The sequence below is a fragment of the Patiria miniata genome, unplaced genomic scaffold (genome assembly GCF_015706575.1).
Source record: "Patiria miniata isolate m_02_andy unplaced genomic scaffold, ASM1570657v1 HiC_scaffold_10, whole genome shotgun sequence".
NCBI classification, from domain to species: Eukaryota; Metazoa; Echinodermata; class Asteroidea; order Valvatida; family Asterinidae; genus Patiria; species Patiria miniata.
This window is the reverse complement of record NW_024037048.1, coordinates 21,472,642-21,491,596: the sequence shown is the minus strand read 5'-3', so window position 1 is coordinate 21,491,596 and position 18,955 is coordinate 21,472,642. Positions and strand designations below refer to the sequence as shown.

Here is an 18,955-nt window from a genome sequence, read left to right as displayed (position 1 = left end):
ATGTACATTGTATTTGCCCATGAAGTGTTTACTGCGGCTTATACAATTGTACAAAGGGCGGTCAGAACAAAGATAGATTCTATATCGCTTGAGGGCGCTGTTCTTTTCGCGCGTACTATTAAACTTGCAAAAGTGCTTTGAGAAGTGCAATCCACACGTAGATATTTCCACGCTTGGTCGGCAAACCGTCGGCACATTTTGCCAACCACGGGTTGCAAAACTTTGGAAGGTCCAACGCTGCGAAAATGAAGAAGAGTTATAACGATGACCAAATTATTATTTGATTGTTAGAAATACAACATTGTCAACTGTGTTAATTGATTGGATAGATGCATCTGCCGTCACACAAGGGCGCTATATTAATTGATTAGCTATGCACCTGTCGTCTGCATCAGTTGATCCAGCTGAGATATACCATTGATTATTGATTACACACCTGTGAACGGGTAAAAGCCTGCTAGACTGATTCTCTGACCTTACAATTCCCCAAAGTCTATAAATTGCTCCGTTTCATCTTATGTTGGGTCAGGGAACCAGACAAGAACATGATTGGTTTTCTTGGTTTTTCCAGCATCTACAAGCCCAAAACATGAAACAAGTCATTTTAACAATATCTGCTATAACATACTAATCCTCCAAATCCATTTATTTCAGAAAATTGCGGCAAAAGCAAATGTTGTATTCCCTTTAAATGTGGCTCAGCCTACCCCCCTCCACATCGAATTGGCAACACCCAGTCACTACATCAGGCCAATTTTGACTAGTCTTGGCCCAAGACGTCAGTGATCAAGACCAACAGTGGCAATGTTCTGTAGCACCCTTGCATTATTGATTTTTTACATTGTCTCAGTAAATGTACCCGATCCGAATAGGAGAACTTTGTTTGTAGAACTTTGTCAAATTTAGATTTTCACATTTTTTATTTAGGATTTATTTGTCATGTTTGTAGTTGATTCACGCTTTAGAAGCATATTACTCACCTGCTTTATACTCGATAGAAAATTACTTTTAGGAAAGAATGTTGAAACCTGACTGGCCCCATAAATGTGGCAAATTTACTAGTCTTATCATCATTTTTGCAATAAGTGACCTTCATTGAGATGATAGGCTATATGAAGAAAAATGTTGTGTCAGGTTGCAACATTTTTTCCAACTCCTACATCTAGCAGTGAAGGAACCATTTACGTTAGTCGAATGTACAAAGAGGACTATAAGCTGGCGTTCTGGAGGTAATCCTATACAATAGCACTACCCGGCTAATAAGTGACAGTCAGTCAGTGAGTGATTCAGGACAAAGAGGACTATAAGCTGGCGCTCTGGGGGTAATCCTGTACAATAGCACTACCCGGCTCATAAGTGACAGTCAGTCAGTGAGTTGGTCAGGTACAAAGAGGACTATAAGCTGGCCCTCTGGGGGTAATCCTATACAATAGCACTGCCCGACTCAGGGGAGACAGTCAGTCAGTGAGTAAGTCAGGTACAAAGAGGACTATAAGCTGGCCCTCTGGGGTAATCCTATACAATAGCACTGCCCAGATCATAAGTGACAGTCAGTCAGTGATGAGTTACTCAGGTACAAAGAGGACTATAAGCTGGCCCTCTGGGGGTAATCCTGTACAATAGCACTGCTCGGCTCATAAGTGACAGTCAGTGAGTTTGTCAGGTACAAAGAGGACTATAAGCTGGCCCTCTGGGACCAGAAAAGAAAGCAAAAACAATGTCAAACATGCAGACTTGGACGTGTCTCACTAAGAACATGTTTCTGGAGAGACATACTTTGCAGATTTCAGATGGGTCATAGCTGACCATGGTGAGTATCATCATGGGTATTGCTGGATTAAATAATGTCAAATTGCATTCTTTGCAGGGGAACAAACTCCAAGAAACTGCCCAGTTGTCTGACAGTGACGTTCTCCGGACCCAACGTGAGGGCAGCATCTGTGGTTCTTGATAACAGTGTCACCACCCGGGACAAAGCTCGCTCGAAATTCCAGGAACTCAAGAAGTTGGGATTGCCAGCGAAACACAGCCTGGCTTTCTTGTTCAGCTGCGTTGGGCAAGGGCGCCATTTCTACCAGGCCGAGGATGTGGAAAGCGGAGCCTTTCACGAGGTCTTTCCCGACACGCCCCTTGTGGGGTTCTTTGGGGGCGGGGAGTACGGCTGCGATAACTTCACCCTGGGGAGATCGGTGCAGGAGAGTGCAGACCGAGACTCGGCAGACCTCAGGCACAGGAATGCGCTGAAGAAACTGCAGAATTTGGAGAAGTCGTTCACTTGTGTAGTATGCTTGCTGTCATTTGGCTGAACAGTGAGGCATTAGTGAGTGACCTCTTTAAATTTGCACTTTGTGATTGAAATTAGGAAAATAACTGGTCCATTGACTTGTTGACATTTGAACTTTCAACTCTCCAGACTTGAGACACTGTTGCTTTGGACTCTGTGCGGAAGTACCCCCTCGCTTGGCTACAAACAGGGAGTAAGGAAGGACCAGCAACACGATTCACAAAAGTTGTCAGAGCTGCGCAACATTTTAAACCTAAACGTTGGGCGAGGAAAATAATAACATTATTTACAACGGCTGTTTGTGTATGATTTTATTCGTTCATGAAACAGCTGTTGAATCACCTCCGCCCATTAGTTTGAAAATGCTGTTGTCCGACTTTTTTGGTTCAGAATCGTGCGGCAATACTTTTACTTAAACTTTCCACTCCTCTTAAATATATGAAAATTATTTGAGATCCCTTTTTGGTTAATTTTATTATAAAGTGCACTTCTTTAATATTGTCCATGCTTTTCCAGACAACTGAGGGCAATGTTGCTGTGATGTCATATTAGGAAGACACTTTTCAGTTTTGAACCCAAAATTTTGTTCATGAAAAAAATTTGTGAGAAAAGTTTGCTCATTGGCTTACTGTCATGTACTGACACATCAACAAATTACCAAAGAAAAGAAAAAAAAGATGACATCGATTAAATATCCCAAATTCTGGCAACATTTGGTGCTGACGTAGCTGTGACATTGTGTTTTATTGCTTGTAATGACATCACACTTTTGTTCATGAATATGAAAATTCACAACAGCGTAAACAAAAATTAACCAAAATACCCTTGAAAATGGCAAAACAAAAATTGAAAATAGGTTTAAATGGGACATGAAGCTAGGTGCATTTTAAAGATTGCAATAAAAACACACTTGTAAATAAGTTGCGAGTGTCTTGTATCAACATTGATAAGTTGTGTTGTGTTTTCAGTGTGTTCCGTCGAAATTAAACCGCCAACGGCTCCACAAGTACCGTCACATCAGGCCCTCAGTGAACACGGTTTGAGGGAATTCTGTGGCCTGCGCAGTGTTTTAGAAAACCGCACGGTCGCGTTGAGTACACCTGGCCACATATCAAGCCATATTAAGCGTTTCAATGCTGTTCCAAATCTCAGCGACACTTTTCGTTTGTCTCAACGTGAAAAACATAAAATTCAATACTTCACCATGCAGCAGTGGCGTACCCAGAGAGAGGAAGGGGGAGGGGGCACCCCCCCCCTTCCCGGCGGAGAGAGCTTGAGACGGTTCAAGGAGCTGTTAACCCCGGATGCTGGATGAGAGACCACAGAGAAGTTTTCTTGGAAAATCAGCAAGCAAGGAGTCACTACGCTCAAAGAGAAGGTAGAATCTCCTTCTTGCGCTCAAGCACCCCCATACAGTGGAAACTATAAACGAGGGCCATTTAGGCGCCATCGTGGCTTGTAAATGCTGGTACCCATACATTATATACACGATAACCAGCATGAGTGAACCAGTGTACTGTCCTTCATTTCGGCTTCTGCTTGTTCGGCTATAAAGCACCCTCTTTTGTCCATGCATGGAGACATACACTTAGAGCTCTTCCCAGTATCCAGTTTACGTTTGTCCCCGGTTTTTGTGATTTTAAGTCCAGTCTTGCAACATCTGTTAATTGTGTCCAACCTTTAACATTCTGGTGGGTGATTTTCAATAATGAGATTGATCACTTTCAATCCATTTTTCCGTACAAATCTCAGTTCATTTGATTTGCCAAGTGCATGGAACTCGACTTTAATCTTTTTTTTTTCTTTCAGACCAACAAATGGATGCAGATCCGTGAATTGCTCCTCCAACATTCCCAGGAGGCTCAGCTCATTGTCATGTAAGTACACAAAGCCACTACTAACTCAATAGACTCAATTTCATGGTTTAAGCATACAATTCTGTGCTTATGATCCTCATTTTGTGCTTACAGCACACTAGCACAGAAATCCTGCGCTATCCCTGTAAGCACAGAAGTAATCCTCTCTGATTGTTTAGGCTTTTTGCAAAAGCCGTAATTTCTAAGTGTCATGCAAAAATGTCTGTTGTAGTGTTGGCAATTCCCATGAAAATAATGAGTAGCTAATCTAAGGGCACTTACTTCACAATTACGCAAACCTACTCACTATAGCAGAAACTAGCGTGAAATCCTAAACAGGGGTGGATCTAGCTTTGGCTGGGGGGTGCGATGTCAAGTTGGGGGGATCTGGAAAATGTTTTGATTGTTTGCGCCGGGGGGGGGGGTGACCGCCTATTGATCCACCACTGTAAAACCACACGCTCGCCATTTGAGAGCTGTGAAAATTACTTTTAATGTCTATAGAGATTGCACGATTTTCAGTCAGGTCGTTTTTATTGGGGGGGGGATTGCCAATTTGTGTTGAAGGTACATGTAGATAGGTTTTTTTCACTAGTCCCCCGGCCTCCGTAACATCAAAAAGCGGGGCGTAGGGGGACGGGGCTGGGTACCATCTTCCTATGGGGTGCTTATCAAACCGGCAATAATGGCCACTATCGGACAATTAACCTATCACGGTGGAATTGCGTCAACGCAGCTTGTGAAATATTGTCTAAACATGATATACAAATGGACGCGGAACGCCAAAATCTGAGACAAACAAAAATTAACGTACAAAATTCCATGAGCCATTCGCGGATACCGCCATCTTTGAAATGGGGGGGGCATTACAATGAAGAGACATGTCATCATTCTTAGATACAGTTGCATGATGAGAAGTATTTTCACTGTAATGCCTCCCCCCCCCCCGAAAAAAAATAATTCAAAGATGGCGGTATCGGCAAAAAGGCTTATAGAGTTGTCTAAGGGGCGTGGTTAACTCGCAAACAGCAGTAGGTCAATGGGTGGCGCTTTTCATGGCGGCACATTTGCTGACGTTTACACAAAATACCTAAAATTCTTTAAAAGCCGCTGGCGAAAAAAGACACTTTTTAAAGAAAACTAAGGACACTTTTGTAAAAAACAAAAGTTACTTGTGTAAAAAGGGCACTCTTTACAGAATACTTGGGAGGGGTGTTAACCGCTGGTGCAAAAAATGGGGGCGGGGTGAGCAATAGATCTAACAGTGCTTGTGACCCAGTCTGACTGAGCTACTGTGGTCACCTGATCAAAAGTGGTGATCTGATTGGCCAATGTGCACTGTTGATCGACATGCAGGAAGGGTCCATTATAACCTTTTGATTTTTTGCAGGAGTCTACCTATTCCCAGGAAGCGTACTTGTTCAGCCTACATGTACATGTGCTGGCTGGAGTATTATCAAAGGATATGCTGTCAGCAGGGGACTTAATTGCATCACCTGACCAAATATGGCATCCAAGTAAAAGTCAATACAAAGAAATTCACTTGAAATGATAAAGTGACAAAGGACAAAGACCCTCGTCAGTTGAATGGAATTTGTACTTTGTATTAATTGATTTCGTTGAGATCGTTTCTTTACCATCTAACGGGCTCACACTTTCACTGATGTTTTCAAAGTGAGTTTCTTGAATGCAATCAAGTAATGCTGATTAAGGACAATGAAAGTCTTCAAATAATTTGGAGTCTGTTAATCAAGAAACACTTGCCGCACTTCTACGGGCTTTAAAAACAACAGCCAACTCCACATTTTTCATTACTGTGGGCACGTTTCTGTTTAAACTGAAAGTAATTAAAATCATGGTGTTTTTTTTCATAACGAAGCCAAGCGAAAAAAAGAGAGTATTTTTGGTGGTGCTTTTGATAATCCTCAGAATGAGGTTTTATGCATACTGTTTTCATAGCAAGTCAATTGTTACTTTTACATAATTCTCACATATTATAACCTTTAAAATAATGCAATCATTTAATCATTTATTCATAAATACCTCAGACAGTTTAGCTATTCCTATTGGTCGAGAGCCCGTCACGTGGCCGGTATTAAACGGATGATAAAGACATGGCTAGCTGGTCTTAAACACTTTTCCAGTGTCACAATAAAATGTGGACTCCTAAAAATCCAGTGCCTCTTACCGTTTCATTGGTTGAACGTTCACAATACTCACGTAGGCATGCGCAATACTACAAGCGAGTCAGAATTTTATAGTTCTAAATTCAAAACGCAACGCCCCAGGTGCGTTCTGCGTGACATCGCGCAGAACATGTTACGCGCGCGTCAATCTCCATAAAAGGGTTGTTTACATCTTACTCGCCAGCTGAACACTCCATTATTTTGCTAGAGGGATGTTTCAAAAAGCATGAAGTGAACTTGTGAACAAAATCGGGATTTTTTGAACGAATTATTTGAAAGTGATTGAATCTGATTTTCTTTTAGACTTTAAGCTTGGCATTTAGATTAACAATTGTTTGAAATATTCTAATGCTATTCACAGCAATTAGAATACACTGGTATTTATGAATGGGAATAAATATGTGCTCGGTTGGTATTTATCACTCGTTTAATACCGCTTAGAGTCTGGGTGCTGATAATTACCCTCGCCTCCGGCTCGGGTAATTATCAGCACCCAGACTCTAAGCGGTATTAAACGAGTGATAAAAACCTCCGGAGCACACATTTATTCCCTTAATAAAAACCAGTGTATTCTAATTGCTGTGAATAGCATTAGAATATTTCAAACAATTGTTAATCTAAATGCCAAGCTTAAAGTCTAAAAGAAAATCAGATTCAATCACTCGAGACTTTATTCATGACATGAAATAAAAATTGATACATACATGGGATTGATTTAATTGACATTATCTGTGCTGGGCATACAGGGAACATAAGGCGAAGAAAATAACATGTTACAGTAAACACCCTAAAATTATCCAGGTAGGTAGCAAAATATTTTGTTTGTTTGTCTGTATGTCTTTTATACTTTGTTTGCTTTAGGATACAGTTATTGTGTTCAGTTAATCTGTTATAAATACCCAATACTACAAATAAGCTGCATATATTTTCGGAAAAAAACACGTTATTTTGTATGTTGACCAAATGTGGCAATAAAAAAAATGGCGGTCATAAACGTGGCCTAAAAAATCCAGGTTGGTCGCGATAACAACCTCAACACTTTTTTTTTTTAGTTGTAAACATTTCTGGATACATGGTGGCACTGCTTTATTGCAAACCTTTTGTTTCTAAAAAAAACTAATGACCCAGCTTGCTTTGAAAAAAAATATTCCATCAAAATCTATCTCTACGGAAACGTATTACCGCCACACAATTATTTTTGTTCACGTACGTACGTGATAGTTTCACGTACGTACGTGATAAGTTTCACGTACGTACGTGATATGTTAAAGGTTTCACGTACGTACATGATAAGTTTCACGTACGTACGCGATAAGTTTACGCGATAAGTTACTGCGTGCGTTTAGTTGGTCTTGTTCCCAGACCAAAAGATTCTGACTATTCCTGATGAATCTTAGGTCCAACCTCGTCCCAAGTGCTTACTTTATTTCCAACGTTGTTTCCAATAGTAAACCCTGGATAGGAAACTTCCTTCCTGCATTCTGATTCGATACCGCAATTGGCTAGGAATGGATTTATATCGTGTACTTGGTGTTGTTATTCACAACGTGCAGTACGTGTTTTCGCGATCATTCGTCCACGCCTTCTCGAAAATATTTCATTTCCTTTCCAGTTTGTTAATATTAATATGAAATGTGATACTGCATGTTGTCTCGTTAAGATCGTAACAGTTTAATTAAAATAAAATCATGTTTTCGTAACTCACGCAATGCTCGCGCTGCGACGAATTGATTCTGTTTTTACCCCAGACACCGCATACAAAAACAAACGCAAATGTAACGCACAGGCAGGCACCAGACTACTCCTAATTTGCATACGTGTTCAAAAATCTTGCACATGCAAACGATCCAATACCAGGGTGAGAGAGCAGGTAGTGGTGGGCGCGTACTACTCGACACCCTGGGGACGAGGTTGTCTTAGGTCAGGCAGCCTCCGTGGCTAAAAATAAACATGACGACATTGATGGCCCTTTTTCAAAGCTCGGCTTCGTTTCCGATTTCGCTTTATCACGTTTAGCCTTTTAATGTTTTGATCAAACTTTAAGTTAATCACTTGCTTCGTAATATCATACAATTATGCTAATACAGTTTGATGTTTTTGTAAGATAACATTGACTAATGTTGATCTGGAATCTTCAAAATTAGGCACCCAAATAGCACTGTTATCAGGCGGAGTTGAATGAAGACAGAGTGTTGGAAAATCTCAGTAATAGTCGTCAAATTCAAAATTGTTCATGACGCAACAAAAAGTTCGCCCATACGATCCGATTATATTTGATGCAAAAAATTGTCGTTGAATTTCAAGATTTCTAAATAAAAGCAATGAATATTAATTATCGACTCATTTAAAAAAAAAATTAATAAGCAATTAGCAGTTAATTAAACCTATATTATATTCGGAAATACTCGGGCGCTATTTTAGTCACGTGACGTAAATTGTAATACAATGTATTACCGGAGGCTACCGGACCTAAGATTCATTGGGAAACTAAACGCACGCAGTAAAACACGTGATATACTGATAGTTTTCACGTACGTACGTGAAACTCATCGCGTACGTACGTGAAACTTATCGCGTACGTACGTGAAACTGACCGCGTACGTACGTGAAACTTATCGAGTACGTACGTGAAACTATCACGTACGTACGTGAAAAAAAAATAATAATTGTGTGGCGGTAATACGTTTCCGTACGATAGGCCTACAATGGGTACCAAAAAATCAGTGTCAAAAAACTTAACGCATACATTTCAGTATATCCCAATACTCTTGCATAAAGCTAAATAGTTTGTATTGCAAAAATGTAAAAAAAATGGCAAATCCATTGTTGTATGCAGATCGGCGCATGTGCAATGCAAAAATATTGTTAATATTATTTTGTGACATTGTCATTGAACATTATTTCTTTTAATTCATTGGTTATTGTTTCGGGAAAATGGAAAGCGATAAAGATTCGGGGTAAAGGAGGAAGCCACTGAATGAGGTGTAGTGCCTGGATTCACTATACGCCCTTCCGTTCATTGTGAGATACATCGTATCTCCACGCTGCAGAACCACCACCGCGCTCCCAGACACCTGCTCAGTGTGACTTGAATCACCGCTATAGCCAGAGACAACCGCGTCGCCGTTCTTCCGGAGATGAACGTACAGGAGGCTGCTGCTGGAAGAAGATTTGTGCACAGAAAACATGAACACGTAGGTGCCCGGCACACCACACGTGAACGTGCCGGTCTCGAGATCGAAGCTGGTACCCGGCAGAAGCGTCTCGGTCTCCTGGAAGGGCAAACGGGTGTCATGACTCGTAGAGGTATCCGAGGCGCTCGTCCTCACCACTGTGAATGCTACCCGCTGGTAGGAGTCGTCTGGTGCCTCCCCTGGCTCACCCTTTTGACCTTTGACACCATTTTCCCCCGTTGGCCCTACAACACCTGGGACTCCTCTTGGACCAATTTTTCCGGGCTGGCCTATGCCTTCGTCCCCTTGAGGCCCAGCTGCTCCACGCTCACCCATAGGTCCACTCTGTCCAATATCACCCTTTTGACCTGGCTCGCCCTTTGACCCAGGATGACCTAAGGACCCCGGCAAACCTGGTATGCCGGGAATTGCAGCCGGCCCCGGGCAGCACATCGGACACGCCTTAGACGCAGGACCATCACCGTCCGAGGGAACCGGCCCAGTAACGGAAGCTCGGAGGTTGACGGAGTTACCCAGAAGGAGGGCGATTGAAAGAACGGTTGCCACGCAGATATTCATTCTGTACAGAATAACAACGATAAAACTGAAACAAATAAAGTGAGAATTTCTTTTAAATAAAATAGTAAAAAAATTGCGACGAGTTGAGAAAAAGGAAAACAATATTGCAACCTGACGCCACTTTTTTCTTCATTATATCATCTCAATGAAGGTCATTCATTGCAAAAATGATGATAAGACATGAATCTGGGACTAAGAAACATTTCCATTTTCGTTAGTAAATTCTTAGAAAATTGTCTTGATCCTCCATAAACTTTGTACACAATCGCGGAAGTGGCGTCAGGTTGCAACCTTTTTTTCGAGAAAAATATTGATGTCGGATAAGCTTCAGAATTAGTTTAAACTCATGACAATGTCACCAAATTGCATGCCGATAAGGTGAAACGCACTGGACTGTAGTATTGGGGGGGGGGGGAGGCGGAGCACATTTTGCCCCTTCCCAGGTCCTGATAGAATAATTAAACATCACCACACCCACCTAGACGGTTCGTTCTTGAAGATCAGGTCCAAGAAGAGATCACAAGGAGTTCAGTGCAGGCTGAAAAAAAAAACGAAGACTGTTTACGTGTATACTGTAGTAAGGAATAATATTTTATCATCAATGAATATAAATTCGTGCTTTTTTTCTCATTTATTTTAATGGCACAAATCGTTTTTATGGCACATTGTTCTATTTCTCACGAAATTGACCTGATGCTTGAAATTAGTCCAATATTTCTATTGAAAGGTTTATTCAAATCGCCCGCATCTACTTACGACGCCGTAGTAAGTCATTCAAATTTCAAATCCCACACCTTGGTTACTCAATATTGCAATGCACATAAAAAATGGGAAAGCGTTTTGAACACCCGGTTGAATTTGGCGAAAGTTCACAATTTTTCAGAGTATTTTCATTCACGAGTAAAAGAGTAGGCATCAAAACGTGACTTGTGCCTTGAATTTCTTGCGCTTTGGATTTCAGTCCCGCTCGAGAATTCAATTTGATGCGTACGTTTATAAACGTAGGACATGTTCAATGACATAAGTCGCTTAAGATGTTGCGTTTTAGTGTTGCAAAACAGTTTAAAATTAATGACATGAAATAGTTTGATAAATGAATGTACAGCTATTTCGAAGAAAATATTGAATGCCTCACTAATTTCAAAACCATTGTCGGCCATGTCACATAAACGAACACGTCACATAAAAGTCTTCTGATGACGAACAAAGCACACTGTCGACACGTCGAGTTCAAACAACTGGTTCTTCCAGAACCACACAACTCAAAAGAGATATTATTCACATGGTGTTACCGCAAACCTTCGAAACTGCGTTTTCTCTTTTCTCAGAAGTATAGAATGCGCTGAAATTGCAACAGGTTACTAGATATACACCCTATACTTCAGATTTTGATCAATCATGTTGCTTTTAACGAAAAAAACACACCAAGGGCAAAAGATCCTATGTTCCTCTTAATTGTTCAACATTGCTCGAATTTGAAGTTGCAGGAGTCACAACGAGCATACATATTCTGCTGTAATTAATCGATCTCATGTCAAAAAAATGTCCAAAAGACTCTCATTGCCGGAAAAAGTGTGAGTACATTGCACCTGGATTTCATGTTTGAAAATTAAAATGATAAAGTAAACAGTTCAAAACGAGAAAGAGAATAAGAAACTAGTTTATTGTACATGTATTATTGGCCAGCTTATAAAGAGACGGACTTTGGCAACATTGTTTTTCTTCGAATTAAAATGTTGAAACACCCATTTGTAGTTCATCTGAAAAATTATAATTAAAGTGAGTGATTTTTTTTGAATAAGTACGAATCACGATGCATTTTAACTATTCTGAATCACAACAGAAAACTGGATGTAATGAATTCTTAAAAAAGAAAATGCAGCCAAAATTTGATTAATAGCCTACCAGTCGAACCTGAACTGAGTTTTGAGAGTGCACAATGGAAGTAGTAGCGGAAATATTGTCAGACAGAAATTCCTTATTCCGAACAACAAAACCCCGATATATATTTGTGTGATCGTGTACGACCCGATCACGGTCCTGAACTGACAAGAATTATTGTATCCCTTTCTTTCCTTTTTTCTTCCTTCCTTGCTTTTTTTCCAGGCGATAATTCTGTACGACTTTTCTTCTCAACGGTACATGGTATAAACTGGAAACCTTGAACAAACACTAACCCTGATTCCGAGGTGAGTATCTGACGTCATGATGACGTCATCATCAGGCATCAAGTTACAAACGATTTCAATGCAAAAACCCATGGACAAAAAGAACAACCATGTCCATACTTTGTAATCTGATAGATGATACCTTGATAAACATTTCTGATGTTCGAAAACAAAGTCGTCTGACCTTTTCTTCCGGGACTACCGATTAAATTAAAGGTTAATGCAAAATACAACAAGAAACCGCAATGCAAAACAAACATAATTCTTTCGAAACGGTTCAAGGAAAAACGATGAAAACTGGTAAGTACGTGAACCTTAGTGCGAAAAGGGGGACATTTTGGTGGCGTCATCATGACGTCAGCATACACAAAATTATAAGCATTTCCGGTCAACATGTTACGAAATAGTTTCAGCAATATCTTCATTTTCGTGAGATGGCAGATTGTGACCTTGACAACATTTCATATTCCAGGGCATGTCGCTAGACCTCAATTTACTTCCTGTGCTCCCGAAATTGCAAGTGAATGTAGATTGAACGAAAATGTTTTACTACCATCAAACAAATTATGGAAATAACCCTTGACCAAATTTATCAATGATGTTTGTATTCTGTAAACAGATACATGTAGATCATTAATTGATAAACGTGTGTAGTCGTGTATGTGAAGCAGCTTGAGCTTTTTTTCCGGAATTACCGGAAGGTCAAGGTGAGGTAAATTCACAATAAAAACAGAAGCCTCATGTAAAAAAAAATAAAACAAGTTGAAAAAATTATTAAACGGTTCACGGGATGACGACGAACCTGATGAGGATATTTTTAAGAAGGGATAATTAAGCAGACTAACAGTCATGGCTATATAGGAGATTTTTTTTTTAAGAAGGGATAATTGAGGAAACTCACCATCATGGGTAGGAGGATATTTTAAGATGGGCAATTTGAGGAGACAAACCATCATGCCAAGGAGAATATTTTTTTAGATATGATAACTGAGGAGACTAACCATCATGGCTACGAGGATATTTTTTTCAGAAGGGATAATTGAAGAGACTAACCATCATGGCTAGGAGGATATTTTTTTGAAGAGAGATAATGGAGGAGCATAACCAGCATGGATAGGAGGATATTTTAAGAATGGATAATTGAGGAGACTAACGTCATGGCTTGAAGGATATTTTTAGAAGGAATCCTTGAAAAGACCAACCATCATGGCTTGGATGATCTTTTTAGATGTGATATTGAGTAGACTAACCATCATGGTTTGAAGGTTATTTTTAAAGAAGGAATTATTGAAGAGACAAACCATCATGGCTATTTTTTTAGATGTGATAATTGAGGAGACTAACCATCATGGCAAGGAGGATATATTTTGAGAGGGGATAATTGGGGAGACTAACCATCATGGCAAGGAGGATATTTTTAAATAAGATAATTGAGGAGACTAACCATCATTACAAGGAGGATATCTTTTAGATGTGATAATTGATGAGACTAAACATCATGACAAGGACGATATTTTTTTCAGAAGAGATGATTGAGTAGACTAACCATTATGGCTGGGATATTATTTTTTGAAGAAGGAATTATGGAAGAGACAAACCATCATGGCTATTATTTAGATGTGCAGATTGAGGAGACTAACCATCATGACAAGAAGGATATTTTTCAGAAGGGATAATTGAGAAGACTCATCATTGCTAATAGAATATTTGAGAGATGATAATTGAAGAGACAAACCATCATGGCAAGGAGAAGATTTTTAGCGGGGATAATTGAGCAGACTAACTATCATGGCTAGGAGGATAATTTTTAAGAAGGGATAATTATGGCAAGGAGGATATTTTTAGAAGGGTTAAAATGGGACTAACAATCATGGCCAGGATAATATTTTTAGAAGGGTTAAAAGGGGACTAATCATCATGGCTAGGAGGATATTTTTTTAAGAAGTGATTATTGAAGAGACAAACCATCATGGCTTGGAGCATATTTTTTAGATGTGATAATTGAGGAGACTAACCATCATGGCAAGGAGGATACCTTTAGATGTGATAATTGATGAGACAATAACCATTATGGCAAGGAAGATATTTTTTATAAAGAGATAATTGAGTAGACTAACCTTCATGGTTTGGATGTTATTTTTGAAGAAGGAATGATTGAAGAGACAAACCATCACGGCTATTTTTTAGATGTGCTAATTGAGGAGACCAACCATCATGGCAAGGAGGATATTTTTCAGAAGGGTAAATTTAGGAGACTAACCACCATGGCAAGGAGGATATTGTTTTTAAGACGAGGCAATTGAGACTAACCATCATGGGTAGGAGGATATTTTTAGAAGGGCAATTTGAAGAGACAAACCATCATGCCAAGGAGGATATTATTTTTAGAGGGGATAATTGAGGAGACTAACCATCTTGGCAAAGAGGATGCTTTTTTTAAGAAAGGATAATTGTGGAGACTAACCATCATGAATGAGAGGGTTTTTGTTAAGAAGTGCTAATTGAAGAGACTCTTGGCAAGGAGGATATTTTTTGGAAGGGCAGTTTGAAGAGAAACACCATCATGGCCAGGAGGATATTTTTGGAAGGGCAATTTGAAGAGACAAACCATCATGGCAAGGAGGATATTTTGAAAAAGGCAATTTGAAGAGACAAACCATCATGGCTAGGAGGATATTTTTAGAGGGGATAATTGAGGAGACTAACCAACATGGCAAGGAAAAAAATATTTTGAGAGGGGATAATTTAGGAAACAAACAATTAAGGCTAAGAGGATATTTTTTTCAAGAAGGGATAATTGAGGAGACTAACCATCATGGCAAGGAGGATATTTTTCAGAAGGGATAATTGAGGAGACTAACCATCATGGCTAAGGGGATTTTTTTAAAGGATAATTTAGGAGACTAACAATCATAGTTAGCAGGATATTTTTAAGAAGGGATGATCATGGCAAGGAGGATATTTTTAGAAGGGTTAAAAGGGGACTAACCATCATGGCTTGGAAGATATTCTTAAGAGGTTATTATTGAAGAGACAATCCAAAATGTCTTGGAGGATATTTTTAGATGTGATAATTGAGGAGACTAACCATCATGGCAAGGAGGATATCTTTTCGATGTGATAATTGATGAGACTAATCATTATGGCAAAGACAATATTTTTTAGAAGGATAATTGAGTAAACTAACCACCATGGCTTGGACGTTAATTTTGAAGAAGGAATTATTGAAGAGACAAACCATCATCGCTATTTTTTAGATGTGCTAATTGAGGAGACTAACCATCATGGAAAGGAGGATATTTTTTAGAAGGGTTAATTGAGGAGACTAACCATCATGGCAAGGAGGATATTGTTTTTAAGACGAGGCAATTGAGACTAACCATCATGGGTAGGAGGATATTTTAAGGGCAATTTGAAGAGTTAAACCATCATGGCAAGGAGGATATTTTTAGATGGGATAATTGAGGAGACACACCATCATGGCAAGGAGGATATTTTTTTAGATGGGGGGAGACTAACCATCTTGGCTAAGAGAATATATTTTTAAGAAGTGATAATTGAGGAGACTTACCATCATGACTCAGATGATTTTGTTTTTAAGAAGAGGAAATTTGAAGAGACATACCATCATGCGAAGGAGGATATTATTTTTAGAGGGATAATTGAGAAGACTAACCATCATGGCTAAGAGGAATTTTTTAAGAAGGGATAATTGAGGAGACACTTACAATCATGGCTAGGAGGATATTTTCAAGAAGGGATAATTATGGCAAGGAGGATAGTTTGAGAGGAGTTAAAAGGAGACTAACCATCATGGTTTGGAGGATATTTTTAGATGTGATAATTGAGGAGACTAACGATCATGGCAAGGACGATATATTTCAGAAGGATAATTGAGTAAACTATTACCATCATGGCTTGGATGTTATTTTGGAAGAAGGAATTATGGAAGAGACAAACCATCATTGCTATTATTTAGATGTGCTGATTGAGGAGACTAACCATCATGGCAAGAGGGATATTTTTCAGAAGGGTTAATTGAGAAGACTCATCATTGCTAATAGGATATTTTTAGAGATGAAAATTGAAGAGACAAACCATCATGGCAAGGAGGAGTTTTTTAGCGGGGATAATTGAGGAGACTAACAATCATGGCTAGGAGGATATTTTCAGAAGGGATAATTGATGAGACTAACCATCATGACAAGGACGATATTTTTCAGAAGGGTTAATTGAGTAGACTAACCATTATGGCTGGGATATTATTTTTTGAAGAAGGAATTATGGAAGAGACAAACCATCATTGCTATTATTTAGATGTGCTGATTGAGGAGACTAACCATCATGGCAAGAGGGATATTTTTCAGAAGGGTTAATTGAAAAGACTCATCATTGCTAATAGGATATTTTTAGAGATGAAAATTGAAGAGACAAACCATCATGGCAAGGAGGAGTTTTTTTAGCGGGGATAATTGAGGAGACTAACAATCATGGCTAGGAGGATAATTTTTAAGAAGGGATAATTATGGCAAGGAGGATATTTTTAGAAGGGTTAAAATGGGACTAACAATCATGGCTAGGAGGATATTTTTAGAAGGGTTAAAAGGGGACTAACCATCATGGCTAGGAGGATATTTTTTAAGAAGTGATTATTGAAGAGACAAACCATCATGGCTTGGAGCATATTTTTTAGATGTGATAATTGAGGACACTAACCATCATGGCAAGGAGGATACCTTTAGATGTGATAATTGATGAGACTATAACCATTATGGCAAGGACGATATTTTTTATAAAGAGATAATTGAGTAGACTAACCATCATGGCTTGAAGGTTATTTTTAAAGAAGGAATTATTGAAGAGACAAGCCATCATGGCTATTTTTTTAGATGTGCTAATTGAGGAGACTGACCATCATGGCAAGGAGGAAATATTTTTAGAGGGAATAATTTAGGAGACTAACAATCATGGCTAGGAGAATGTTTTTCAGAAGAGATATTTGAGGAGACTAACCATCATGACAAGGAGGATATTTTTCAGAAGGGATAATTTAGGAGACTAACCGTCATTGGAAGGAGGATATTTTTAGAGAGGATAATTGAGGAGACTAAACAAGATGGCTAAGAGGATTGTTGTTAAGAAGGGACAATTGAGGAGACTAACAATCATGGCTAGGAGGATATTTTTAGAGGGGATAATTGAGGGGACTAACCAACATGGCTCAGAGGATTTTTGTTCAGAAGGGATGATTGAGGAGACTCACATCATGGCCACGAGGATATTTTGAGAAGGGATAATTAAGGAGACCAATCTTACTGAAAAATAATTCACAAGCTGCGTTGACCCGATTAACACAGAAACTCAGAAAAAGCGGAGAAATATCCAGCTTCTACCGCTCACGTTGTTTGACATTTTTTTAGCAATAAACTTCAGAATTAAACCACATGTTGATTCAAACACTATGAACAAAAAGGGAACGATCGAAAAGCTACGTTGAGGAACGTTTGGCAAAACAATGTCGAATGACGTTTTCTTGTTTTTAAATTTGACCAAACAGATTAAATGCACAGAAAAAAGATATTATCTCCTACCAAATTGCTGCTCAATTCTGATGCTTCAATGAAAAAAAATGTCAAATAACAGACACTCACCTAAGCACAGTTCTTGAGTTCTCTCGCGGAAGCACTCCTCAACACTTGAGCGGATTGCTGGCTGAAAAAAATACCAACAAAAATATGAGTCATTAAAAATCCTCTTGGAGATAGCTTGGAGTCTGGTGGGGAGGCATGGCTGAATTCCACAAGTACAATACGGCCAAAAAATGTCTGTACAGTGAAAATGTAATTTGGGATGACTATTTATCTCAAATGCGTTCTCCAAAAAATCAAATCAATCCATGAATTCTACAAAATGCATCCAGCTATTGAACTTGTATAAAACTGTGTGCATCATCATGATCCAGCGCGTTTGTATTTGCGCCCTCTAGTCTATTCTGACCAGTGACACTTTTATCCTGCAATGCTTAAAAGTAACTTGATGAAACCGGAATGGCGCACTGTGAACTATAGCAAAATGTCAGTTGAACAACAAACTTCAAAGGCACTGAGAATATCCACAAATAATAACACAAATAAGACCGGCATTTTGAGATGTCCGGATACCTGTATACGTTCTTCCGTGACCAACTTCCGCATAACTTTTCATTCTGATTGAGTTTGAGTGATATCCGGAAATAATATGAGTACATTGCATGATTGCACTAGGATTTCATGTTTGGAAATTTAAACGAGAAAGTCAATAGGAAAAAAGGAGGCAAAAAATAAGAGTGTGCTTGATCATGCCAAAAATATTGGCCAGGTTATAAAGAGTCCAGGTTTTGAGAGACTTTTTTTTGTAAACCGAAAATGTGAAACACCTTTTTGTAGTTCCTCTGAAATATTATTTTGAATGATCAATACATCTTTACTGTTCTGAATCAAAGCAGGGAACGTGATGTTTTATACTTGCGAAAAACTGCGGTCAGAAAACAGTCCAACCTAACAGTCGAACCTAAATAAAAAAAGCCCATAAATGTGACTTCGTAGTGTATTATCCATATCGACAAGAATCCAAATGATTTTTGTTCAAGAAGTAAAGAAACCAGTAAGTATTTGGACAATTTGTTTTTGAGAGTGCACAATGGAAGTAGTAGCGGAAATATTGCCAGACA

General features: G+C 39.1%; 1 protein-coding gene across 1 annotated transcript; it reads left to right on the top strand.

The window, feature by feature from the left end:
* The first annotated feature begins 1,194 nt into the window (after positions 1-1,194).
* LOC119734646 (F-box only protein 22-like) lies at positions 1,195-2,306 on the top strand. The gene is made up of 2 exons (XM_038208188.1): positions 1,195-1,229; positions 1,868-2,306. The coding sequence occupies exons 1-2, from the start codon at positions 1,195-1,197 to the stop codon at positions 2,304-2,306; spliced, it is 474 nt and encodes a 157-aa protein (XP_038064116.1).
* The last annotated feature ends 16,649 nt before the right edge of the window (positions 2,307-18,955 follow it).